The 15,119-nt window shown below is 35.9% G+C and overlaps 3 protein-coding genes across 13 annotated transcripts in view; 1 reads left to right on the top strand and 2 right to left on the bottom strand.

The window, feature by feature from the left end:
- Positions 1 to 593, bottom strand: part of lmo7a (LIM domain 7a) — a 61,425-nt gene extending 60,832 nt beyond the window's left edge. For 5 of the 9 annotated variants that reach the window (XM_066706573.1, XM_066706576.1, XM_066706578.1 and 2 more), the window contains exon 1: positions 453 to 593. In XM_066706573.1, coding sequence (XP_066562670.1) covers positions 453 to 472 — 20 coding nt within the window. In that variant the 5' untranslated portion in view covers positions 473 to 593. Of the gene's footprint in view, positions 1 to 53; positions 174 to 452 lie in introns of those variants that run through there. The other 4 variants (XM_066706580.1, XM_066706583.1, XM_066706575.1 and 1 more) reach the window with 2 other exon arrangements.
- Positions 594 to 2,287: 1,694 nt separating this feature from the next.
- On the bottom strand, positions 2,288 to 8,998 carry uchl3 (ubiquitin carboxyl-terminal esterase L3 (ubiquitin thiolesterase)). Of its 2 annotated transcripts, XM_066706569.1 has the most exons (9): positions 8,837 to 8,998; positions 8,693 to 8,704; positions 7,681 to 7,809; positions 7,247 to 7,403; positions 6,591 to 6,676; positions 5,788 to 5,835; positions 4,449 to 4,524; positions 3,864 to 3,922; positions 2,288 to 2,854 (listed from the first exon to the last, which is right to left on the bottom strand). In XM_066706569.1, the coding sequence occupies exons 1-9, from the start codon at positions 8,876 to 8,878 to the stop codon at positions 2,771 to 2,773; spliced, it is 693 nt and encodes a 230-aa protein (XP_066562666.1). In that variant the 5' UTR covers positions 8,879 to 8,998; the 3' UTR covers positions 2,288 to 2,770. The 2 variants fall into 2 exon arrangements, with proteins under 2 accessions (XP_066562666.1, XP_066562667.1); XM_066706570.1 differs by lacking the exon at positions 8,693 to 8,704.
- A 439-nt stretch (positions 8,999 to 9,437) lies between these two features.
- On the top strand, positions 9,438 to 14,277 carry commd6 (COMM domain containing 6). Of its 2 annotated transcripts, none has more exons than XM_066706571.1 (7): positions 9,438 to 9,733; positions 10,672 to 10,730; positions 11,926 to 11,991; positions 12,060 to 12,166; positions 12,512 to 12,680; positions 13,069 to 13,221; positions 13,576 to 14,277. In XM_066706571.1, exons 1-7 carry the CDS (start codon positions 9,709 to 9,711, stop codon positions 13,624 to 13,626), a joined length of 630 nt encoding a protein of 209 aa, XP_066562668.1. In that variant the 5' UTR covers positions 9,438 to 9,708; the 3' UTR covers positions 13,627 to 14,277. The 2 variants fall into 2 exon arrangements, with proteins under 2 accessions (XP_066562668.1, XP_066562669.1); XM_066706572.1 differs by having other exon boundaries at positions 9,446 to 9,733; positions 12,090 to 12,166.
- Positions 14,278 to 15,119: the final 842 nt, after the last annotated feature.

Here is a 15,119-nt window from a genome sequence, read left to right as displayed (position 1 = left end):
CACACACACAATTGCGTGCACAGGCAAACTTGTTATAATCGCCAAATAAATACCTGAAACTAGTCAGACAAGTGGAGCGGGACGCCTGGGTGTGATCCCCAAAGTATGCGATTTCAAAATCCAACTAAGTGACCAGTCAAAAGCATTGGAAATCAGTTCACGCTTACGCTTCGCTTAATCAGGAAAGGTTTGCATGCAACTTTCCGCACGAAGCCCATTATTAACCCACTTATCTTCTAGAAACTGCTTCTTCCCTCTGCAGTGGAGGAACTGCGCTTACACATTTCACTCGCACCGAGTCGCTACAGGTGCTGCCCGTTATCCGCTAATAACATGCACTTTGAGACGCTTCCTCCGCGTCTCCCTCCCACCTGTACAGACTGAATGGTCGTCGGCGGCCCCCCTGCCCCGCTCCCTGCCGCCGGACAGCACTGCCTCCCGGGCGGGTTTACCTGTCCTGCTGCTCTCGCATGGGTCTCACAAGCGACCTCGACTACAACCGCAGGGCTGCTGCTCTCGGACCGACTGAGCTCCGGCGGCACAGACCCGGCAACTCCGGCCAACTTGCACAACCTGCGAGAGGAAGTCCCGCCCTCTAGCGCTGACTCCGCCGCCCCGCAGCGCCGCTCTTTAAACGCCCCGCTGCAGCCGACATCAGTCCTACATGCGCATCTTTCATGCCAGGTGTGCTACCTGTGGAAGCAGATTTAAATCCGAGGCAGGACAAAGCATCTGCCAATCGTCCTATATCCAAAAATGCTGAATATCCCTCTCCATGTACCCCCACATTACTGCACTTTTGTTTGGCCTTGAGGTTCCAGTGCTGCTTGGGTTTGATTTATTCATTTGCATGGCATGCACACGAAAAAAAATGGGAACCAAATTAGGAATTAGACTTATTTGACAAAATCACATTGCACACTCCTGTGTGTGGGCACGGCAGTTCAAATCTCCTGTATTGCCTAGGAGAGTATGGCACCACATCTGCGCACAATAAACGAGGTTTGTTTGAGGGAGGTAGGTGAGGCAGAAGTATGTGTTGTTATTAGATCAATTACTGAGTTCAAAACAATGTTGTCATTCCTATTTTTCAGCAGGTCGGACTGCATACTGTATCAACACAATGATACCTTCCTTATATAGCGAAGTATGGAGTGGATTCATACGTTCCTGATTGTTAACAGCAGTGTACAGAATTGTGCTGATTGTAGCCAACGATCATGATAAAAAAAAGTGAAAAAAGCTTTTATAGTTTGAGTTATCAGCAGCACAAAAATGAACACAGGTCTGCTTGGCCTCAAATCAGTTGTTGGTCATTCCAAAACATCTTAGTGTGGAAAAAAATTAAATACGGTTGCCAGTTGCCACAACAACAAAAAACAGAGAAACATGACTTAACCCATCCCAACATATTTTGCCTGGTATGTACAGTAATCTTGATAAAAAGAAGTTTGAGTTTTAAAAAAACAACCCATAAACCACCCCCACCTGGTTCAGAGAGCAACAGCAAGAGATAGAGGGAGCACCGAAGAATAAGAATGCCACACCCACAAGAGAAATGTGTTAAAGGATTTTCAGGTATGTATAAAAAACAGATTGTGATTCAGACATAAATGTGTTAAGCTCATACCTAGACATATTTAAGTCTTTAACATGTAACATTACAAAAGCATTAGGCATTATTCGTTTTCACTCCTTTCACACTCCAATATCCAACAGTTCATATTATTTTTCCAAAACTGGAGTAATGTTAGCCTTTTTTTTTTTTTTTATAAAATATTTATTTTAGGTTTGGGGGCATAAAAGAAACAATAAATGTTAGTCTTTTCTTGATGATATCCTTTTTACTTTGGATAGGTTTCCTTGTGTGATTTCTTCCACTGAACTGTTCTTAGGGTTACTCGGTGCTGAATGTGAATGTACTTTTTTTTTAAATGTAAGTATGTATCAGCAAAGAAAAAATGTAGAATTTCACAGGACACAATGAATTACAATGAGCACTGTTCAGTTTAATATAGGTACCTCAGGAGTAAACTTAAACCCAAGTCACCTTCATCTTAACTGGAAACACAGTCAAGAACACAAATCAAAATAAACTAGTACCAGCATATTGAAAAAAAAAACTTGCATGCTTTCCAAACCCCCGAGGGAGATTCAAAATGTATATTTTTTAATAAAAGCATTTCTGATTAAACGTGATTGAAGTCAGACCCTATTACTTAGCTTATAGAAATCCAGTCTTTTGTAAAACATGATACAAACAAATATATAAATCACAAAACACACATAACTGAATCTTATTTTATTTCTGTCAGCAATAACCTCTCAAATTGTTTGGTACTTGTTTAAGCACTGCTTTTAATTGCTAGAAGTGAAACATCCTTTTTGTTGTCAGTGCTGGAGCAGTTCAAATACAGATTAAACTTACCACAGTAATACTGAGCAGCCGTTAGCCAAATAAAACCACAGGATATGTTCAATATTTGTTAATACAGTACAATATATCTATATCATTCTTTAATTATGTCTCAGATGTCTCACTAAATTAGATATGGCCAATTCAGGCAGAACCATAGGTGTTATCATTCCCATTTTGTTTTTGGTAAGGTGGCTACAAACATCATGGTTGAGTCACAAGCTTTAATAGTTTTTAATTTCAGTCTCCACTACACAATGTAGAAATGTTAATGTCTTAAAACTTGCAGCACTTATGAATGGTTGGCAGTATTTCTTAAGAGTTTATCAAAAGCATAATTGGTGGTAGCGTGCCTTATACTTTGGAAAGAGCCACCACGGTAAACCTCAGCTCCTCAGGATCGCGTGCCATGAACTTCTTACACACCTCTGTAGCATCCTGGAAAAAAAAGACCAACACTATTATTATTATTTTAAAAATAAAACATATTATTATTTAGCTTTAGGAAGGAAATTGAACATTAGGCTGCCCTGATGAGATCTCCACTTTTGTACTTTATATTGCAAAAACAAAAAACATTTGTATGTTCTCATTTATAACAAATAAAAGCAAAATAACTAGAGCTTGCGAATGAGTTTATGTCTGAAAGTTACCAAACACTGTGCAAGTAATCTGACCCGAATAACCTGCTCCACAGTGACATGACAGTTGCTGTTGAAATTAAAAAAAAAAAAGCCTAATTATCTGGTTTGGCTCAGCAGTTGCCGGTCCATCAGAGGTCACTCCTGCCAAGCTGAGAACAAAACACTGTGGATTTGTCCATTTCACAATGTGTGACACTAAGGATATTCAGTTTAATATTCACAGGCTAATCATTTCTTTACATGCAACATGCCTGTAGAAACAATGTTCAGTAACGGAACCTAGCTTGTTCAATTAGACTCTTATTAAATTATACTTCAGAGGAATCTTTTCACAGTACAGGTCTGAGCAAATGTGGAATCACTGCTTCAAGAAACCAAGACAAGAAACTGGTTTCCTTGGAGACTCATCCTAAGTACAGATGATTATGGTAATCAGACTTGAGAATGAAAATAACACACCTTCAAATGTGACCATTTGCCACTCCTAGAACAGGAATGCTGAGGTATAATAACCTTTAATTATGTAATGTGTCAAATCTTCAAAAGGTCAATCTGTGTCAGTCAGTTTCACATAACTCTTTGAACTTTATTTTGTTGTACTTCAGTTGTTGATAAGGTTAAGACAATTGATTTAAAAGGGGGACTTAATGATTTAAGTCATAATTCATTGTATGTTTACTACAAGTATTCCAAACAATATACATAATGAAGTAATCCACATTGAAATTAAAATTATAATGTTAAAATTACAATTTGTTAAAGTGCGAGGAATAATTAAATTAAAGAATATTATAATTAATTACCTCTAGAAAAGTATCTTCTGCAGTTTTTCCATGAACAATTGGGAAAGGCTTGCGGCCATCTGTTAGTAAATTAATATAAAAAGATTATTTGTGACAACATAGAATATTATAACAAAGTCAGTATTCAATTCCTCTATTATTGTAGTCTGCATTGTGTCAGAAGAGTAATGTTTACACAGTTTACAGGCAATTAACTCCAATAAATGATTGTATAGGACCTCATCTTACACCATATGCTTACAGAGACAACTTAAACTGTAAAACATACATAAAATAAAATTAAGTAAATGATTCTCGTCCCATCTCAAGATATGTATTAAAGCAGTGGCTTGTGTAAAAAAAACAATTCACTGCCTCTCATTTGGTTTCTAGATAATTTAGTTTATTTGTTGATTATATACAGTCTTAGGTTCTATCCTAAACTTAGTCTTATATGAATGGGAATACGATTACAAACCACACAAACTATATATATATATATATATATATATATATATATATATATATATATATATATATATATATATATATATATATATATATATATATATATATATAAAGACACAGGAAAAATGCTATGCTTACCCAGTTCATATAACTGTCCCCCAACATTCACAAATGCAATGAAATGCAGGTCCACTTTTTCATCTATACTTGGTGCCTAATTAAAGAAAATCATAATCATAATAATTTTGAATATTCTGTGTAAATCCTAGAACTTCCATGTTCTCACATAATGGCATTTATATAGTTAAATCAAGATAGATTTCTATTGCAGTATTGCAGCACATAGAAAACGCAACAACACAACTGCCCATCACTATGTTTGAAATTTGGGGGAAATGCTTAGGACTCCTGGAATTTTCTTAATTTTTCTTTCCAGCTGGGGCATTCCATCACAAAGGTCAGGGTGAACCCTGAGAAGTGATTGACTGACTGTACAAGAATAAATTAAATACACATTTTAAACAGCATGAATAGGCTGTAAACAATAACAGTAAATCATAGTACAGCATGTATTAAAAATAAATGCTAAATGATAGTTCTGCTTGATGAGACTTCTGGTTTGGTAAACCCACCCACAATTAGCATCACATTAAAGCAGGAGTAAGCTAGAGAGGTTTCAAAACCCATGTTTCTATTTATATACCATCAAGGATCACAATAATTACAGGACTCAAACTGTAATTTTGCAACGGGGTCAAGAATATCTAATAGTATATACTTATGAGATTACTTCAGTGACGCTCAGAATTATAATTTTATTTTAGGGTCTACAAATAGGATTTTCCTTTGGAAGTCCCTAATGTACAAAGCTGTATTGTACTTCACAAGTAACACTAATTTGAGTCTTATGTAGACCTACAGTGTTTGACTTTTCATTATCAACTACATAGAACACGTACAATGAGATGCAGAGCAATAAAGAAGTGAAACAAAGGAAATACACACTAATCATTTTAATTGACTAATGTATATTGTATTTATCTGCAATTGGCTGGTTCCCTGTCCAGATCTGAAATCTTAGTTGTCAAAATCTAAATTGGGTTCCATAAGCCTGATCATAACAATAATCTGCTAGCTTAATACAAGCATGAACATTAGTCTAAATTAAAAGTTGTTAAAGTTTTAATATGCATTTGTTAACCGAGCTTATCTAATATTCAGAACCAGCAAACCAGCAACAATCTAAAAGATTTCATGACAACACTCCATGATTTGCAAGTAGATGTACAATTGGGTTTTATGATGTCAAAACACTACTGTAAGCAAGTCTCATTAAGTCCTAAGCAGATTGTCCGATGCCATTTATTGTTGGGGCTGCCTGTATCACAAATCATGTAAGTCACATTGATTCAAATATGCAGCAACTGAAGGCCATGATTTAATGAATGGAAATACAGTAATACTAAAAAGCACCCACCTCTGTTTGTCCTTCCTGTGCACTTGATTCATGTGTTACACGGATGCTCTGAAGTAATACAACCGTAAAATAAGTTTTATAGGACATCAAACTAGTTCCCACATTTAAAATAAGCAAATTAATACAGAATATCTAATAAAAGGAGATGCTGAAGGTGAAATACAGCTGACTATCTTGCGATCTTCAAAGGAAAAACTGTAAACACATTGAACTGTATTCTAGAAAGTTCTTAGCTTTCTTTAAACTTCTTTAACCCGAAACTACATAAGCATTTTGAACCATGTATTCAAACACTGTGCCATTCAGATATTGTTTTCATTGCATCTTTTATAAAATAATGTTTCTGCAAATTCATTATGAAGGTCTTAACATGCTTTGTAATGGAAGCACAGAGGAATGCATTTTTTCTTTTATGCTCAAAATACTGCCATTAGCTGAAATTCATCCTAGCACTCTCTGTAACCTTATGCTGACCCAGGAATGCAAAAGACAACACATACACATGTATCCTTAGACCCAAACATGTTAGCAAGGCAGATGTGTGTGCACTGTGATTCCAAAACAAAAACTGTGCATAATTATTGCCTGCCAAATGATGGACAAAGCTTCTGTTTTTACGGTTTTATCCAATATGGTGCACTGAACTGAAGATACCCCTGCAAAGTCAGCACTCAGATCATTCTTGCCAATCCTGGCCACAATCAACAGGTGGTCATTTTCACATATACAGAACATTTTAGAAATATAAACTTGAATTCAGTTTGATACATGTTCTATTATGAAACATTTCTAATATGTCCTACCTCATCCTTCTCCAGGAAAATTGCCTTTTGTTCTGGGCTCAAGGAACTGGACTCAATCAGAAACTTTTTCAATGCAGAATCTGGGTCTGGAAAATAAAACAGGACATATGTAAACAAAGAAAAGCTGTACATGAAAATAAAGAGAATTAACCATAAATATGTACTCTATTACTCCTTAGCAATTTAGGCTTGGCCCAAATTTAAACTTTGACTTACCACAACATTACAAACTTGGTCTCTATTTATTTATATGTAGTAAACAGTGACGTGGGTATAAGTGTAGTTTATTATGAGCGGGTAGGTCAAAGTTTAGTTTGGGCCTTTAATTTTGGGAAATCATATTTTGCAATAAAATAAGTTAAAAGCACATAAGCATATAGGCTACAGTTAGTATTTGTTTAGTTTATTTATTGATTGGAATTAAATATAATTTCTGTAGGAACAAAGAAGAGTGGCATTCAAACAAATGTATCTGAAATAATACTGATTGACAAGAAAATATTACAATGCTACTTTGAAAAAAATAAAATAAAATAAATACAAGCACTGTCTTTGCTTGCACGCTCATATTAAGGCAAATTTAGGGTGCCACCTATTGCACTGTGAAAGAACTACACTGATGGTAGAGAACAGTATAAAAGGACTGAAGTGCTTACCAAATTCCAGTCTGTCTCGGTTGTTCGCCACTGCATGAATAAGGCCTATTGTCCCGCATGCATTGCCTATTGTTTGTTTCATGAAATAAACCTCTGAACTGACTTCTTGTCCCTGTGATTTGATTTTCGCCTCCTCTTGCAGTCTATAGGACTCGTACTGGAAAAAAAATTAAGAAAATAGAGGTGATTCAACACAGTCTTACAGCATACTATTTATACTCAACAGCTGCGTCAGAAGTACCAAATAAAGATACATTTTATTTTTAGACAACATTTATTTGAATACTATTTAATAGCAGGGTTTATTCACTCTTTACATTCTCAAAAGAAGGGCTCAAGCTTGATGCTTTTCCCTTCAATTTTAAAATAATAATGTAGGCTGTCTATTTTCTACTGAAATTAAGTAATTAAGTCAATTAAGTGAACAGCTGTACCTTTTCTGTAACTGGGAAGAGAAGCAGGACTGCACAGACAGGTCGTGGGACCATACTGAGGAGCTCGGGATCCATGCCATACACATCACCAAACTGCCAGGTGGGCAGCAACCCTAACTGTCGGAGAAACTAAGGCAGAAAAATAGCAAAACATGTGTACAGACATAATATACAGAGGCATGCACCAGGTTAATATAAATGTTATAATTTTCTATTCAAGTGACTAATCTTCTTTATGAAGTATCCCACCTGACTGCTTTATTCAAGATAGACACTCTATAGAATTAAATTATATATGTTCACTGTTCTAAAACGTATGCATAATCACATATTCCAATAAATCAGATCTAATAGGTAGGCTATATAAAATAAGCTAAAATGCATACAAAGTATAGTATAGTAAATATTATTATTCATAATACTAATAAATGCATGAATGGTTAATATATTCAAGATTTGATCAAATAGGTTCAAAAGGATGCTGGTTTATTCTATAAATTATCATGGAAGTTCACTGGAACTGTATACTAAATTATTAATACTAGTTCGGCATACAATTTCAATTATTTAAAATTATTATTATTGTCTTAGCAGACGCCCTTACTCAGGGCATAAGAGCAACACAAAAGTGCAATAATACAGTTCAGTTCAAAGCATAATGCACTTACAAGTGTATAGACAAATATACGCTGTTATATTAAAATGCTCTAATACAGTACAAGTACAAGTACAAGGCCGGGACAATTGATTCCTGGATTGACATTTAGCCATGCCTAGGCGCAATAGTGTATTTGTTACACTTGGAAATTGTATGTCAATTCCTCTATAAACAGATCCTTCCAGAAAGAAATAGTGTGATTTATGCGTATTCGGGAGAACTGAAAACAAAGATGCAATTATGACCAAACTGAATCAAGCGCAGTGTCTGTGTTGCGTTGATCAGGCGGATCACATTTTTTATTTCACTCTTACTGACGGCTTCTGCGTTGACTTTCACACATTAAAGACTCACTTGGTTCATAACCTGGCGAAAAAAAAGACAAGAAAAAGAAAAACCGTTTTGCCATTGTTCAATGTGCAAGTGCTCATGAATTCATATACAGATGAAATGAATGAACATGTGATTTTATGAAAGCGAATAAAAGTAGATACGTACATCGGGGTTGGCTTCCAAAGGCAACCAGCGTTGGCCCTCCATTTCTGCAAAGATGAAACCGATCTGTGTTGTTTTAGCTTTTCTTTAAAACGTGAAACTTCCCAGCCCGTCCGCACGCCAGCTTGACAGATGAGACACGCTTCCGCCTATGTCCGGCGAACTTGAATTTAAAACACCTACCCGCGGGGGTTGCTGCCTAAACACGGACTAGTTCAAAACTGCATGACAAATATGCTTCCCTCGATTTCTATTCCAACTTCAGGGATACGTCTTGTAAACTGAATTTCTGCAGACCCAAAAGCATTTAATGTATGTATCGGTATTATTATTGAGAATTAAAAAAATCGACCACCCCTAAAATAAGAATGGAAGATGCGAACTCAGGGGGTCTGGGTGAGCGCTTTGCAGGGAGTGAATCAGCGAGATTGCGCGACACCGCGCCGCAGGATCGGCCGGTAGGGGACGCGTTTCTACCGGGAGACATAGAGAGAGGCATTGCAATGACAAAGTGAAGTAAACACACCTGACAACAATCAAAACAAATACATATACGCAATGCAAAGTTCATAAATATAGCCTACAGATAAGAAACCTGCATAGACAAGTGTTGCGCTGAGTTTCATCCAGTACTCTTGACAGCTATGCATATATAATCGTTTGCACAGTTATATTAGCTATCTATTTAATCATTTGTCCTACTAGCTTGTGAGATAAACCTAAATCATTCTACATTTTTCTAATTAAAAACATCAACAATTCCTGCTCTGATATATGCACTGCTGGAGAGTTCGACTGATGACGTCATTGACCGCTCTTAACCAACCAGCAGAGAGAAGGCACTCTGTACCCGGAAGTGTAGCTGCTGATCGGAGATGTTTGAACTGGGGCAATCTGCTGGTATGTTTAATACTTTTAAACAATTATTTTAGTCGGAAGGTTGCTGTTTATTGAATTAGCATGTATGCTCCCGAAGAAAACTTTGCTTTGAGGTGTCACAGAATGTCGTACACCATCGGTGGAAATGTCACATTAAAATGCCATATGAAATTACGTTAGTCATCGTAATCTTCCCTTTTAATATCCCCTCGTCTTCCATTCATTTAAATAAAAATAGTTTCGTTGCAATTAACAATGCATAGAAGCTTGGTTAAATGGCATCGCAACTCTGGGCAAGATCAATCCTCTAACACATGATCGCAAATACATCCTTAATGATATAGCCTACCCTGTGAAAAATATAAATCGGTTCCTGCAACAACGTGTAATAATGAGCAATCTGATGAAAGCATAAGCAAGAGAAACCTCATCCACAGCAACTTCTTAACGGGAAAAAATAACTGTTTCGTGTCGCGGAAGACACATGATTCTGCTCCCTTACTCCCTCCCTCCCATGTTAATAGGCAACATGAAGAAATTGCACCGCGCTGTTTTGAAAATGCATTTAATGCGTTACTACTTACACAGCAGTTGTAGTTGTTTGTCTGAACTGCAAGACATGTCTCAGTTTAATGGCTGGCTACGTATTGAAACCAACACACACATTTGTGATACATATAATCACAATTACCATCTTTAATCGATCCGCTGCCATATAAAGGCATCATCAAGAAATGTCCGTGTTTTTTTTTATGTACTGCTGCTCCAGATACGCCAGCAAAGCTTCTTATTTCATTTCCTTATCTTTTATGTACTCTTCTTCTAGGTCATTTGTATTGATCGGTTTTGATTCTATAGCTTATTTTATATAGCCTGTATATTAGATCTGGTTTATTGGAATAGTTTATTATGAATATTTATAGATATGAGTAAATGCATTATTCATTTATTCATTTTAGATTTTGACCACACTCTTGAAAGCATTGGAAGGTTACCTTCAGACCTGTTTGCTGAAACAGTAAGTATTCTTTGAAAAATAAACCAGTTCATTCTACCACTAATTGTAATTAATGAAACGAGGGTCACATGATATCTTTTAGGGCAGTAAAAGCCATGTTACATGATTTTCCAGCATGTGAAAAACACATACAATGAGTGACTTTGTAGCTCTGCATTCCTCCTTTTTCCTTTCACACTCTTTCCTACATTTAACCTCTATGGGTCAGCAAATCTAAGATATAATCAGAGCCAATGCTGTGGAGGGTTGATTAGGTTAAGGTGATGAACGTGATTCAAAACCTGACAGTCCAGATGTGGAGACAGATAAAGGCATAACAAAGAGTCCTGATGTATGATCCTGCTTTCTGCATCTTGCTTTTCATGTTACCAGAAAGGTACTGCCATATTTGTTTAAGTAACTATATATTGAAAAATGTAGTAATTTCCAAACTGTTGTTCCTGAAAATAAAACTTTAATTAGATATAAAATCTTGTATTATGTATTATGCAATGAGATTAGTCAGGCAGGGAATGTTATACATGATGGAAAATAAACAGGAAACATCTGAACTTGGGGAACATGTTTAAAGTAGAATATGAATATAACAATCTGGTGAACGGTTATTAAAACTAATAACCATAATCAAGTCTTGTTTTGTGTTTTTAAATAAGCTTAAACTACTTTTATATTAATTACAATATTAAGTCATATGCATTTAAAAATGATACAATTGTTATTTAAAGTAGGTGAGCAACCCAGTATTTGTTCCACTAACTGAACTATTGTTTATATGCAAATTGTATGACACTTATTGTAGGTACTGCACATTATCAATACACATTGCAATTACAGATCTTAAAGTAATAATTGTAATTATTATATATACACAGCTCCGGAAAATAAAACAAGAGACCACTGCAAAATTATCAGTTTCTCTGGTGTTACTATTTATAGGTATGTGTTTGGGTAAAATGAATATTGTTTTATTCTATAAACTACTGACAACATTTCTCCCATTTTTGTTTTCTGCTCTAACAAATTATCACTGTTACTATATGCACTTAATCATTAGTTAAATAACAACAATAAATCTGTGCTTATTTTCCTTTTCTAAAAAATAAAATTATACTTTGATGTAATAAGGTAACAAATAAAAGAAAAGAGCCACCAAACTTATACAGCTGCATGGAGTTTAACTGTGTAATTGTTTCAGTGTCAGCAGGTTCTGATTCACCTTCAAGGCCGGATACCTGCTGTGGATTCAGCTAATATCTGTGATGTGAGTCTATTTCTGTCCTTCTTTACAACTTCAAATAGTGCTTTGCACCTTGATTGATTAATATATAGTCCAAACATGCCGTTTTCTTTTTGGAACAGAGACTTCAAAATGCTGGTATCAGATTGGATTTGGCTGCTCTTGAAAAGATCATTCACATGGTTTTATTCATTTTCAGGTATTATTTTATGTTTTTTAACTCTGATGCGTACTGATCAGCATTCCTGTTATTACACACCCACCTGTTGCAACTTTTAATTTGTTTAAGGTGTTTTTATTTTTTTATTTTATATATATACACATAGAAATCTTGCCATCAAGTACTGGTTTGTGATAATATGTAAATAACACAACGTCATGGAAATACTGCACTACAGAACTTTAGATCCCAATAAAAAAAAATTGTAAAGTACATTTTTTTCAATTACAAAAATCTTATTAGCATTTAACTAGATGTCGTTTTTTTCTATTGCATTTCAAGGAAAATTTGGATACTTAATTTTTGTTCTCTGTTTTAATGCAGAACTGCAGCAAAAAACAATTTGTCTTCAGAACAGCTAGTCACAGAATTGAGTGAAAGAAGCAGCAAGTGGTCCAAACAATTTCTTCAAGTCATTCACAAGCTCTGGAATGAACAGGGGAAACTGGTCTTAGTGCATCAAGATACAAAAGCCATGATTAATGTTGGAAAGGTAAGATTTTTCTTCTGCTTTAATCGTTTAGTCAATTTTGGGTCTTAGGTTCAACTTGGAAAGGAACACAGTTTAAAGGGGAAAGAGCTTTGCAACTATGAACATTTCTTTATATCACAAGTAGATTGCTAAATCTAAATTATTGACAGTATTGATTTTTCCTCATATACTCAATCTTCATATCTTTATTCTATATTCATCCCATGTTCCCATGTTAGAGGCATGATGAGTCTAAACTTTAGAGTTTTTGCCCCCTCACTTTTCACTTGTGGTATAAATCACGTAATTTATCTGCCTATTATTTGTATTGATACATTCCTGTATAAATAATCTAATGTGCACAATCATTTGCGTGACTTGGTATTAGCCTATATTCTTATCTCCTTAGCTGGTAGATTTGCAGTGGAGACTTGGGATGGCTGTGAGCTCAGACACCTGCAGGTCTCTCAACTATCCATATGTGTCCATGACATTAAAAGTAGCTGACTCTGCAGGACAATTATCAATCAAATCTTTTGAAATGACTATCCCACAGTTCCAGGTAAGATATTTTGTCTTATTTATGCATTTTATTTTAATTTTTGAAATGTATTTACAGGTATATGTACGTATAGGAATATAATGTATATTTGCATACACACACGGTTCCAGTTCTACAAAGGTCACCCGGAAAGTAATGCCCCACATTGTGTTCTTGTCCAAAATGTAAGGGAAGTGAAACTTACCTATATAATTATCAGACTTATTATTTGCATGCAAATTACTGTCTGAAAGGACACTGAGACATTACTTTGTGGGTCACCCTCATATGACTGCAATTTGTAAATATGGAGTAGACCAATTCCATTTTCAAACAACCCCAATTCTTACAACGTCTTATCATCTTTACTTTCAGAACTTCTTCCGACAGTTTAAGGAAATGGCAGCTGTTTTGGAAACGGTATAATGAGAATGCAATGGGAATTCTAAGCATTCTGTTCAAGTCTGACCCCTCTTGCAATGGTAACAATAATGAGAATGTTTACATGTATCAGTAGTTGCAAGGTCACCTTTGTATAACTATTTTGAACTAACCTTGTGTTTCATTGCTCAGTGGGCATAGCTGGGATATTTAAAGGGGAGAAACAAATTATGTATTTTCATTTGTACTAAATACTAAAATGCATGAAAATTGTGTAATTTGATAATGCTATTGATAATGACAATTTTTGTCCGCCTCAGCATTCACGTTTATGACAAGCTTAACGACAGAAAGTGTGTATAATACATAATATTTTTGTTTTCATATGTATGATACTATGTTATGTACATCTCTTTAGTGTTACCCTGAATGTGTCCCCAATGGTACTGTGAAAAAACATTTAAAACTGTAAAAGGATCTCCATTTTCCTGTTTTATACCAATGTCAAACAAGTGTGAATGAATATGCATTCCCCACTATGATATCTCTTGCATACTATTTTAGAATACACTGATGGCCTGTTATCAGTCATCTTTAAAAACAATTCCCCCATAAGGATTTATACACCCCCCAAAATACTGGTGCCACTGTTTTCTGGGTATTTAACCCTCATTATACCATGGATTGTCATCTGGATATTGGCTTCATGTTCTGCTTCTTTGGTTTCTGCTCCCAAGTCAGCAGACTCTAGCCCACTTAAATGGTATGGCGAGAACAGAGGCTGTGCCCTGGCGCCTGCATGAATGAAACCGAACGAGGGCTCTGATAGGAGCTGCTGTTCCTATGCCAGTCCCTGTGGGCCGACACCACGTGTTCACAGAGTGGTGCTAGTGGGATTACATTGACTGCATATTTGATCTATTTCTGGGAGATGGCTTGATACTTAAGGCATCCTGTTACAGGCCTCAAGGAACTCCAGGAAACCTCAATCTCAGCTGAGAGTCCTAATACTGTGTAATGTTTCAAAGCCATTAGAATCCACAGGACCAAGAAGTAGATTTCATTATTGTCTGTTATAAATTAGCTTTGTAGAGAAAGAATAGGGCAGTACACGCCGACGGCTAACTTCTGTGTGCTTGTACTGCTCTTGTACTACAGGGCATATGGCAAATAATTGCTATAGCATTGTTTTAAGTAGAGGAGGAAAGCTTCTATTAAGTGCAATAACAGCTGCTAAGATAATGCATGATTTAAATGGGAATTTAATGGTTATTGAAGTGCCTTTTGCTCCTTCCTCTGCTCATTTTGGTCTGATCTAAATAAATAAATAAATATCTGGGCCATCTTTGATGTACTGTAGATATCCAAGAACTTAGCTTAGCATACAGCAGCTAGCTTCTTGCAACTTAACATATTCTAAATGTGTGTGTGTGTGTGTGTGTGTGTGTGAACACCAGTGCATATTTAGCACCACTGTGAAGGCATCTTGAAGGCCTCGGAGGGGTGTGCGACGTGCAGTTTCCCCTCCTACCATGAGG

The sequence above is a fragment of the Amia ocellicauda genome, chromosome 6 (assembly GCF_036373705.1).
Source record: "Amia ocellicauda isolate fAmiCal2 chromosome 6, fAmiCal2.hap1, whole genome shotgun sequence".
NCBI classification, from domain to species: domain Eukaryota; kingdom Metazoa; phylum Chordata; class Actinopteri; order Amiiformes; family Amiidae; genus Amia; species Amia ocellicauda.
Note: the sequence above shows the minus strand (reverse complement) of the source record. Positions and strands in the feature narration are given on the sequence as shown.